The sequence below is a fragment of the Poecilia formosa genome, unplaced genomic scaffold (assembly GCF_000485575.1).
Source record: "Poecilia formosa unplaced genomic scaffold, Poecilia_formosa-5.1.2 Scaffold279, whole genome shotgun sequence".
Taxonomy (NCBI): domain Eukaryota; kingdom Metazoa; phylum Chordata; class Actinopteri; order Cyprinodontiformes; family Poeciliidae; genus Poecilia; species Poecilia formosa.
The window spans coordinates 111,921-123,362 of NW_006800218.1; the positions used below are offsets into that span (position 1 = coordinate 111,921).

The 11,442-nt window shown below is 40.0% G+C and overlaps 1 protein-coding gene across 4 annotated transcripts in view; it reads left to right on the forward strand.

Annotated features, from left to right (window-relative positions):
- The window catches only part of tmem131 (transmembrane protein 131), a 40,143-nt gene extending 30,388 nt beyond the window's left edge, over positions 1-9,755 (forward strand). Inside the window, exons 29-41 of one of the 4 annotated variants that reach the window (XM_007571343.2) lie at positions 771-956; positions 1,030-1,185; positions 2,759-3,174; positions 3,256-3,440; positions 3,829-3,959; positions 4,046-4,158; positions 4,237-4,389; positions 4,483-4,630; positions 7,587-7,702; positions 8,567-8,648; positions 8,759-8,862; positions 8,975-9,117; positions 9,209-9,755. In XM_007571343.2, coding sequence (XP_007571405.1) covers positions 771-956; positions 1,030-1,185; positions 2,759-3,174; positions 3,256-3,440; positions 3,829-3,959; positions 4,046-4,158; positions 4,237-4,389; positions 4,483-4,630; positions 7,587-7,702; positions 8,567-8,648; positions 8,759-8,862; positions 8,975-9,117; positions 9,209-9,487 — 2,212 coding nt within the window. In that variant the 3' untranslated portion in view covers positions 9,488-9,755. Of the gene's footprint in view, positions 1-770; positions 957-1,029; positions 1,186-2,758; positions 3,175-3,255; positions 3,441-3,828; positions 3,960-4,045; positions 4,159-4,236; positions 4,390-4,479; positions 4,631-7,586; positions 7,703-8,566; positions 8,649-8,758; positions 8,863-8,974; positions 9,118-9,208 lie in introns of all 4 variants that reach the window. The other 3 variants (XM_007571342.2, XM_007571345.2, XM_007571341.2) reach the window with 3 other exon arrangements.
- The last annotated feature ends 1,687 nt before the right edge of the window (positions 9,756-11,442 follow it).

Sequence of the window (11,442 nt, forward strand, 5' to 3'; positions counted from 1 at the left end):
ATTTTTAAAAGGCAGTTTTGTTAACAGAGACTTCATAATCCATCTGATTGTTTGTGTGTGGTTTCTGTTTCCATTTTATTTATCGTTTTTGCTTGTTGTGCTTTATTTTGGATATTTAAAATATCTATGTTCTGTACAAAATTTAAGTTTATTGGTCTTTGAGAGGTTAAACGTACATTATCGTACCTTTTTATTAAAGGTACGATAATAAAATGCTCTCATTTGAAAATGCTCTCAAAACAACAATATTATCGCTTATCGCAATAATTATTTGGAAAATTTATCATACAGCAAAATTGATGGTGACAAGCCTAGTCAAATTTAACCTCATAAATAAGGGCAAACTGCATATTTCCTTGCAAATATTTCTAAATTAGCTGCACAAAATCAGAGATTTTGATTGTGAAGAAATCACTAAAACAATCCTTGAGGGACAATGTGAAATCATTTTCAATATTTAGTTTTAAGAAATGGCTCTCTATTAAAAACTTAACAGCTCTTTAATTAGTTTTATCAACCCATCCTGGCACAACCAGCCCTTTAAGAACATTTATGATCCTGATGAGGCTCAAAATGAAAATAAGTTTGACAGCCAACCAAAACAGTGCATCTAAGCAGTTGCATTATACCATTTGTTGATGTTGTCATGGCGACTCCATTTCATTCTGAAAGCGAACAAATGTCGATACTTCTGAAGAGCCAGGAGTGAGCGACATACGGCTCAGTGAAAGGATGCAGACGGGTGAGTTTTGGTCCCATTTCTGCTTCAGGTTTACACCCGACTTCACCTCGTCCCGAGTGATCCGGGAGCTGAAACTGGTGACGCAGGGCGGCTCGGAGTTCGTGTTCGTCCTGAACGCCTCGCTGCCCTACCACATGCTGGCCGCCTGCGCCGAAACCCTGCCCCGACCCAGTTGGGAGCTGGAGCTCTACATCATAGTGTCCGTCGTCATGAGGTGGGAGCGACTCCGTCAGATGAGTTTTACTTTGGGCCTTCGCAGATGGCTCATGCATCTCTTTTCTTTGCAGCTCCATGTTTCTGTTGGTGATAGTCACCGCCTACCTGGAGGCGCAGAGCATCTGGGAGCCTTTCAAGAGGCGCGTCTCGGTGGAGTCCAACTCCAGCATGGAGACGGGGCGGCCGTTTAACCTCAGGGAAATTGTCCAAATTCACAGAGATTTAAAGTAAGTGACGGGAGAAAAAAAAAAAGAAAAAAAAAACGTCTTTGATTCACTATTTTATTTTCTATCAATAAATAAAAGAATCTCACAAATCCAAATTGTGCTCTTGCAATAGCCAATCTCAGCTGCAGGATTTCATGCATCCAAGCAAGAGTTGTGCCTTTGAAGACAATATCTCCAGTCACGACTGGCTGATTTAGATGCATATTTCTGTGGGTCAGGCGGTGCAGTTTGGCTCCCAAAGAGAAACGGGTGTGTCCCCATGTCTACAAAGAACACTGATTATAGGCTCATTACTGTCCACACCCTCTCAGATGTGGACAATGATGTCCTACAACACTCAGATATCCTGGCCTGTTACTGCAACAGGCATTAAATTCGCTTCTTTTCACTTTGAGTCCACAAAATGTACAATATGTTAAATGCAGTAAAAAAAAAAATCTGATCTGTACAACAGTGTGTTATGGCCAGTGTAGATGGAGGAGAAAAAAAGGGAGTGAATTTCTGCCAAAAAACTCAGAAATTTCCTAGAAACAACCAATGAAATTTCTGAGTTTGAAAATTGACAATTAAATTGAAAAAACTCTGAATTTTGAGATTAGTCTCAGAACGTGTATAGAATGTTTAGGACATTTCTGAGTTTCACAAGTCGGAAATTTGAGATAATTTCTCAAACTTTGTTTTGTCCAGCAAATGTTTTACTTTTGAAACCCAGAAGTTTCATTCTTTATTCTAAAAAATTTCTGACATCTCAAAATTTCTGTTTTGTGATGGAAAGTGGCAATTTTTTTTATTCATTCATCTATTTATTTTTTTATTTTATATCTACAATGACCCTAATATTCTGTAATTTAGACTTTAAACAATGTCATAAGTTCAATCACAGTTTGTGTTTTAAGGCCTCTTGAGCGTAGGGAAAACCTCCTGTGGACTCTGGGTTGTGGTTTAGTGTCGGTGCCTAACCACTGTGACCATAACTGGTTCTGGTGTCTATCGGCAGCCATTGAGCTGATTTGTATATATTATCACAAAGTAAAGCTTTGCTCGGTCAAATTAAGCTTCTTATCTGTATTAATTTGCATTCTGGTCGGTGTCATGCAGAAGCTTGTTTCAACTTCGGACCGTTTTCATGTTCAGTTTTTAAACAACTAAAATGTAACCTAATAATTTGTAAGCAATTCTTACTTTAAAACTTTTACATAGCTTTGCAGAAGTATTCGCATCTCTTAAAACTAAGGGATGTTATTTTTCAGTAACCAATTAATAACTGGACTTTGACAGAATTGGAACCAGGTGAAGCTTAAACTTGAGGACTTTTGGGTAAAACAGATTTACAGACAAAGAAGGAGTTTTTTATCTAAAATGCTTTGTTTTGACTTGATTACCTCTTTCAGTGTTGTTTTAGAGTCTTTACTGCTTTACTAAGTTATTGATGATTATGATTAATCGTGATTAATCATGATTAATTGTGATTAATCATGATTAATCGTGATTAATCATGATTAATCGTGATTAATCATGATTAATCATTTCAGCTCCACAACTAATCTGATTTCTCTGTTCCTGTCTGGTTTAGTGACTACAGCGACTCGTCCCAGAACTCCAGGGGGTTTTATCCATCCAGCAACGGCTCAGCCAGGGTCGGAGGTCGACAGAGCAGCGGCCGGAACTTACTGGAGCCCGACAGCCAAGACAAGAGGCCCAGGATGCCCTTCAGCCGCCCGTCTGTGCCGGCGGCTCCATCTCAGCTGCCCAAAGCGAGCTCAGCCTCCGGCCAGGACGGCCCGCCGGCCCCCTGCCAGCTGGTCAACCGGAAGGCTCGCAACGTCAAACAGCTGGACCTCCAGGGTCAAAGTTCACCTGGGGCGTCGTTGCAGGAGGACCCGGAATACTCCAGCCTCATAGGAGCCATGGACAACGACCTCGATCGTCCAGAGTCGCTGGCCGCCGAGGCCCTACAGGACCAGAGCTCTCGATCCGTTCAAAGCAAAGGTACCGTCTTCTAGATGTGGTTCGATGTCAGCCGGCGCGGCTCCGCTGGCGTTTAACAAACCGTGGTTGTTTTGTCTCCAGTGTTAGAATCCAAAGGGAAGCAGCGTTCAAAAACAAAAGCGTCGAGAAAGAAGGAAGAAAAGGAGAAAAAGCCCAGATTAAAGACTCAGGGAGACGAGCTGAAAGACAACCTGGCAGACAACGACGACAGCTCCTCCACCACCACAGAGACCTCAAACCCAGACCTGGAGACAAACCTCAAAGAGGTTCGTCTTAAAAACACAAACTCTTACCAAGGCCCTTATTTTTGTCTAGTTTCTTCTGTAAATCTCTTAGTAGACAGAAAACTTACAGGTAACTTTTCAACAATATTTATGAGCTTGTTTTAAGTAAATAATCCTTTAATATTGATTTTAAGAGGAACTAGTTTCACTGGCAGATTATTTCAAATATAACAAGACATTTTTACATGTTTTCCAGTGAAATAATATACCAGTGAAATTAGCACTACTTACTGTTGGTACACTGGAAAAAAGACAAAAATAAAATATTTGAACTAGAAATTAGTGGATAATATTTTGGAGTGCTACGATACAGTATCAATCTCAGTGTGAATATTTTCATAAATCTACTTAAATGCATAATTTCTGACAGGAACCAGTGAAAAAGAAAGGGAGGACGACAACTCCTGGGAAGACAAAAGAGGAAACTTCAAATTTCTCAAGCAAACCCAAAGAAAGAAAACAAGAAGCTGCAAAGAAAGAGACCCAAACAGAGAAGTCCAGGTTTGATTTGTTTGTTTTTTTGTTTTTTTTTACTAAATTGAGTTCGCATTCGTTGGTTTATGTTTGACAAATTTTTATCGCTGCAGTTCTCTGGAGCTGCCATACGTAACGCCGCTGGAAAACAAGCAGCGCAGGAGCTTTCCGTCCAAAGCTCTTCACCCCCTCATCTCAAAGACGAGACCGGCACAGAAACAAAGAAGTGCGTTCCGAGTGTTCGCGTTCTGCTCCCGGTTTCTGTTGGGATCATTTTGGTGACCCGTTTTTGTTTCTTCAACAGTAGACGGGAAGCCGGATGACGGGCGGCCCCTGCTTTTAGCCAAGCTGTCGTCGAGCTCCTCCGTCCTGGAGCTAGGCCACAGCAGCAGCTCAGAGGGAGAGAAGGACTATGCTCCTCCAGAGTGGGACATCCCTCTTCCTATCAACAGCATGCGTGAGTGCACACTGGAAACTGTCCTGATCGTTCCTGGAGTCGGTTCAAGCTCCAAATCACTCACCACTTTTCTTTTTTCCCCTTGTTCAGCAGCAGACAGCCTCCAGCAGATCTCCTTGCAGACATTAAACGCAGATCCTTTCCTGAAGCGGTCGGCCACCGCAGGGACCTGCTCCCCTCCGCCCACCTCGCCCAGCTTACTGTCCCGAGGCACCTACAGCAGTGTGCTGAACAGCACCAGGTCTGTGGCCGGCTGCGTTTTCACTACCTTTCTCCATATTCCGCTAATGTGGGGGAAAAAAACAAACACGATTTTGCAATTACGGTGTTTCCAATAAATAAGAAATGCAATTAAAATCGCACGTAAATACGGTTGTTCACGAGAAAGTCATTACAAACCATGGAGGCAACGGATGTAAACATTTACATGAGACATATTGATAATTCATCCATGATGCCGGGGCTCATCATTCATCATCCATCAGAGGAGACGTTAGTGTCTGATTCAGGCATTGAAGCGACAAACCTCATACTTGGTGGCAGCTACATGAGGCATTTTCAGGAAATTATAGTGGATGATATTATAGAAGAGCTACGGATTTAACACATTCAAAAGGCACAACTTTTTCTGAGAAAGCTGCATATTACATGAAAAAAAAAATAACATCATCCTCCTCCCTGTTGTCTTGTCGTTTCTGCCAGTAGTAACATCCAGTTGTAGATCATGTGACTCTTAATTTGAAAAAGGTGTTTCCATTGCAGTTTTGCAAAATACGTATTTTGAAAAAAAAAAAAATCTTTACGCAGAATGTTAAAAAAACTTACGTTTTCTTTTTTGGTGCCATGTTTCCATTAGTCATGTTTGTTTCCACAATTTCAGTTTGCTCAATTTTATGGTTAGTGGAAACACAGCTACTAACATAATTTAAACTTCACACAGAAACTTCATTTAATTATACTTTTGAATTAGCTAATCATTATAGATGCGTTCATAGAAGAAACATTGGAGAAAATAGTAAAAACTAACATTTCCCACAATATCAAAGGTTTCAGTTTTCATTTACCGTCAATAACTGAAACTAATCAAGATCGCAACAAATCAGAACTCTTATTAGAAATTTTACGATAAATGAAAGCTCCTCGAGTGGCCCAGTCAAAGGCCAGACCTAACTCAACAGTCAAGAATTGGTGGCAAGACGTAAAACTTTATGTTCAGGGATGTTCTCCATAAAATCTGACTGAGTTTAAACGGTTTTGTAAAGAAGAAAAAAAAGTCACTGTAGATATAAAAATAAAGTTTGTGTCAAAATGGCTCAAAAAAAACTTTTTAAGTGACTCAAACAAACAGAGCTACGCTGAGAAAAGAGTCAGAAACTAAGCCCAGCTTTACAAAGCACAAAAAGCAGCGTTCTGCAGAAACGCGTTCTGAGTGTTCGCTGGTTCCCATCGAGCTGAACCAGAAAAAGGCCCCAGGAAATAATCTCACACCGAAGCGCCACTAACCACTTCCTGTATTAGTAGACTTGTATTTCTGTGTTGCCACATCCTGATGCTCCTTTTATATCAGTTTAGCTTCTGAAGAAGCCATTTCATCCACTCTGCCCTGTGCGGTTTCCACGTTCATTATCTCCTCCTCGGCTTCAGCCCCTTTTACTTGTTGCTTTCTCTTCAATAACTGGTAGTGAGAGGGAGAGCTGAGCGTATTGACTTGGTTCACAGACCGCTAACGGTGGCTGATAACTTTGGTCGTTTCCCAGAGTTTTCTCTCTGTGCCTGGCTGTTTTTGTGTTTTCCACATACTGCCTTTTTATTCGACGCCATCTGCAAACACGGTGGTTGCTTAGAAAACGTTTGATTCGTTCAGACAATCACATTTTCTGCACAATTAAATGTGAATAAACTGGGATGAAACATGTCGATGTGCATGAACAAATGAACCGCTTCATAACACTTTAATGGGCAGACACACATTTTTATATTTGGAAATTATTTAATTACCATTTTCTGATGTATCCAGGCGTTTGGGGTATAAAAAATTACGCTTTTGCATATTTGTTTTAAATAAAATTTGAAATATTGTAAGCAATGAATCTACCTTGTTTTTATATGTTTTGCATTTCAAAATGTAAAAACAAATACCACAAATCGGTATCAATTCAATTTAGCAGCAATTAACCAACTTGAGACATTTGTTAAAAGAAATTCAATTGAACCCCGTCATTGTTATTCGGCATGCATGTAGTGACAGTGGATTGGTAAAATTGTCCTTTAACAGGAAGAAACCTCCAGCAGAACCAGAACCTGACTCTGTACAAGGATCAATCTTCCTCTAGCCTTAGAAAATCTGCACTGAAATACCCTGAATTCATAAATAATACACAATAAATTAAAATAGTCTACATTTGAGGGTAAAACAAAGCTTAAGCACTGTTTTAATAGCGATTATCTATAAATTTAATGAAATTTGAGTGCAACTATTCCTCTTTTGTACCCTAACTGGACAACGTATCCCCCAGGTTACGGACATTTCACGTCTCGATATGTAAGCTGTTTAAATGTAATTAATATTTTTTTGAAAATATATATACTGCTCAAAAAAATAAAGGGAACATTTCACTTTAATTTTGTGTGTGGCTCCAAATCCAGGCCTCCATTGGTTAATAAATTTGATTTCCATTGATGATTTTTGTGTGATTTTGTTGTCAGCACATTCAACTTTGTACTGAACAAAGTATTCAATGAGAATATTTCATTCATTCAGATCAAGGATGTGTTATTTGAGTGTTCCCTTTATTTTTTTGAGCAGTGTATATTAAATCACTCTTAAAGAATATTTTACAAAAGCAAGTCCTCTCACATCAGTATGTATATGAAAAATAACTCATACCTGACAATGTATGTCTTTGTCCATGCGGTCCGCCATTTTGAACTTTATATACCTGCGTTAGTTTGTTTTTAAACTAGCGGTGCAAAGTGCAGGTGGTTGACGGCCCTCTTGTCTACGGCGTGTGAATTTTCTGTATCGCATAGGATGCAAAACCCATTAACGCTGTTGTAGTTTTCCTCAATAATGTAGCTATTAATTGTTTTCCACGAGTCGGGACGATTTCTCCGTAACGTTGTACAAACTGCTTTATGAATAAGCTGGATTAGTTTGAAAATGCTTCTAAAGATTTGCCTTTGTTTTGTTTTCCCAGCGAGCTGAACCAGAAAAAGGCCCCAGGAAATAAGCCGTCTGCAGGCGCACCACTCCCAGGCAAGAACGGCAACCCCACTTTCGCCGCTGTAGCCGCAGGTTACGACAAAAGCCCAGGTGAGTTTGCAGCGAGCGTGGTACCGCAGCCCCAACAGCAGCTGCGTTTCCCTTACAAACTCGCGCAGAACTTTTTCCGTATCCTGCAGATGTCGAGGAAAAAACACAATTTTGCAATTGCGGTATTTCCATTAAATAAGAAATTAAATGAAAATCACACATGGATAAGTGTGTTCACGCGGTATTTGGAAGCGGCTATGGATATATGCAGAGTTTTCGGGAAATTGCAGTCTGAGTTTTTACAGAAGAGCAACAGATTCAACCATTTTTTAATGACAACTTTTCATTAATCGTGTGCTGCGGTATACAAACCAGTGTGATGCTGAAAGTTTATTTTTTTTGTGAAAAACATTTTTTCTTAATTTGATTGTTTCCATTAAATGAATCTATGTTCATAATTCCAATTTGCGCAATACAAAGGTCAAAGAAAACGCAACCATATAATTGTGAAAATTGTAATTCTGAAAATACATTTACTCCCATTTTGAAAAACTCACGTTTTTTTGATACGTTTTTGCACTAGGATGTCGTGTTCTTTTTCGAAATTTGTGTTTTTCACAAAATACACAAATTTTGCAAGTGTTTTTGTGGCAAACCACTTGAAACGTCTTTTTCATCTTCTCTACTCCTTGCAGAAAAGACGGTAAAGATGACAGGGAGCTGTCAGACGATGGTGGCGTGATTTTTAATGTCAATCTTATTCACGCTTGACTTTATTCACGTTTTTTATGTAATAAAAAGGCAGTATGTGGCATTTACGAAATCGTGTTTGGTGAAATATTGACAAAGTTATGTGCACATTTGTAACGGAAACGCAGCCAGTGATGGGGTTGCCTCAGCAGTAAGGTTGGATGCTCTCTGCAGGCGGCTCCGGCCCGGGAAAAGGAGACAACCAAGCCAAGACTCTGGCCAACATGATGTCAGTGGAAAGCGACAGTTCAGACAGGTACAGGAAAAAAACAAAAAAAAAACATACATTCAGTCTGAAGCATCTACGCGCCATTCCTAATTTTCTTCTTCCCCTTTTTTTTTTTTTTTTCCCCTTTCCTCCTGAAGTTCTGGATTATGGAGTCCGATTGACACGGTCGGCAGTCCAAACTACAAATCTGACAACTCTTTCTCTGCTTTCGGACCCAACAGCTCCTTCAACCTGACACAAGGTACGTAACCTGATCCTGCCTGATCCCAACATGCTCGCCTGATCCCGAGCATGTTGCGTAACATGGTTAGACAGCCAAAGTCACGCCATGTGTTCTCGTGCGTCTGCTTTAGTTTTCAGTGGGATGAATCTCCCAAAGCCTTCGGAGCCTCAGCCGAGCTGGCCCGAGTTCACCCCGGCCATCTGGGACATGCCCAGCAGCGACCCCCTGCACTCCTGGCCCAGCAGCTCCGGCTCGCCCACCGCCCCGACGGCCGTAAGCTCCCCGCCCCACAGCGCTTTCGGTCACCGCCGTGGCTCGCTCTGTTCAGTGATTCCATTGTTTTTTTGTTTTTTTTTTGCCACAGTCGTTCCTGGGAAACACTTGCAGCCCGTGGTCTGCCACCACGCCTTTCAGCAACTCCATCTGGTCAACGGGCGCAGATTCCACACTGCACCCGTACTCACCGTCAACTGGCTCGGCTGCTCTGACCACTCTGGTGAGCGGCGCCGCCCCGTCACCGTCACAGTCGCCGACGACTCCCTCGGAGATGAGCAGGACCTTCAACCCCTGGAGTGGATGGCTTCCAACCCTGACCAGGCGCAGCTCCGAGCCCTGGCCCAGCTCCTCTGATACCGGCAACTAAGCAGCACCTGGCAAAAGTTACCTGTACGCTAAACGAGTCTTTTACTATCAGAGAAGCCCCGCCCCCTCCTCCAGACATCAGCATTACGGGGAGCTATGGATTAGCGCCACGTTTATTTCTCTGCAGCTTTTTTATTCCTGAGGGCAGTGATGCTAACTTTTTATTTGGGTTTGTTTTAACAGGATACCCCTGAAATAAGCGCACTGTAAAACCACAATGCACTTTTGTTCTGGTTTCTAGTGCAAATATATTAGTATACTTGATATAAGGAAAAAAAAAACTTAAGTAACTTTTCAGCAAGATAAAGGAGCTTGTTTTGAGCCAATAATTCCTTAATACTGAAGAGAAAGTACTAGTGCTTTTTCCTTCATCTTGCTGAGAAGTTGCTTGTAAGTTAGCTTTTTTCTTATTTCAGGTGTACCGAGATATTTGCACTAAAAACTAGATCAAAATTACTTGGTGGTAATTTGTGTTTTTGCAGTGCGCAGATGGCATAGAAAGGCTATTAATGCTGCATTCCTTCCCAGAAACATGGCAGAGCCGCTAAAGGTTTAGTATTAAATAACTTATTTGAAGCCACATTTCACATTTCTTATTGGTTTCTTAATATTAAAAAATGTGTTTGTTTTTTAAACAAACAAATTTCTTTGTTTAAAAAACAAATTTGTTTTTTAAAACAGAGGCCAAAATTTACAGTCATTCACATCGGGATCATTACACTTTGCTTTTTATTCGGCAGAAGGGATCTTTATTTAAAAAAAAATAAATAAAATTGGATTTGTATTGGATATTTAGCTTTTTTTTTGGTATACTCATCCCATAAAAGTTTTAGGAACATTTATGTTGTCCATTTTTAAAGTGGAATTATTTGGTCTAACGATCAAGTAAAACTAAATTCCTCAGTTTGGGGTTTGAACTGTACTCTTGTCGCCTTCGTTTGTCTGCAAATTTAATTAAAGGATTTCAGCAGAAAATCTGGGTTTTCCTCTTCATTTACTCTTGAATTTTTTTTTGTAGTGTCTCAAGACATTTGTTGTGAATATGCACGAAATAAACTAAATTGAATTGTTTGTACAAGTTCTGACAGGAAATATGTGGTAATGAAGAATTTGTTTATAATGTGATAATCTGCTTCAAGCATCACAAGTATAGTTTCTGAAACAGTTTTTAAATGTTTTGCCGATTACAAATCTGACAAATTATCACCACAAGTGATCACATAACGGATATACTGAATGAATTAAAACTTTTTTTTAAAAAAAAGCTGACATTGGATCAAATTTGCTTCACTTTCATCAGAGTGTAGTGATTACAGGAACACAAAGAAAAGCCTTTAAGAATGTCTTTGAGAATCTTGACTGCAGAGAAAGTCCAAGCAAGATGGAACCAGAACCTGGTTTTAATAACTTAAGTGAAAGAAAAAGGAATCGTGATTTTTAAATGTTTTTCATGAAAAACATTTTTTGTCTGGCAGTTTTGCTTTCCAGGAAATGCGTAGAATATGCTCAGGTAAGACTTGAATCTTTCTCTTACCTGTCCATTTTTTTTTACCCAGTATGAATAATACCATTGAAAACTTTTTTTTTTTTTTGTAAACTGACATTTTGATTAGTTTCGCTAGTAAATTATTAATGTTTTGAAATAGTTCTGCCTCAAAGTGTGGTTGATCTGGTTAGCGATGTTGGACTGTTATTTTGAATAGAACTAGAGGAAAGCTAACTTCTCAGCAGACCCCACACATCCTGGACACAAGCTGTTTAAACCTTTTACCTTCAGCTAAAAGGGGTTATTGCAAAAACCAGCCAGTTTCTTACCCCAATCTGTCTTTTATGAACATAATGAACATCTTGCAGTCAGAGCAGTCGGCAACTGTGAATATAATGTTCTTTAGCTGTCTTTTTAAATTTCCCTAAAGTTTACATATTTCAGCATGACAGGAGTATGTGAAACCAAAG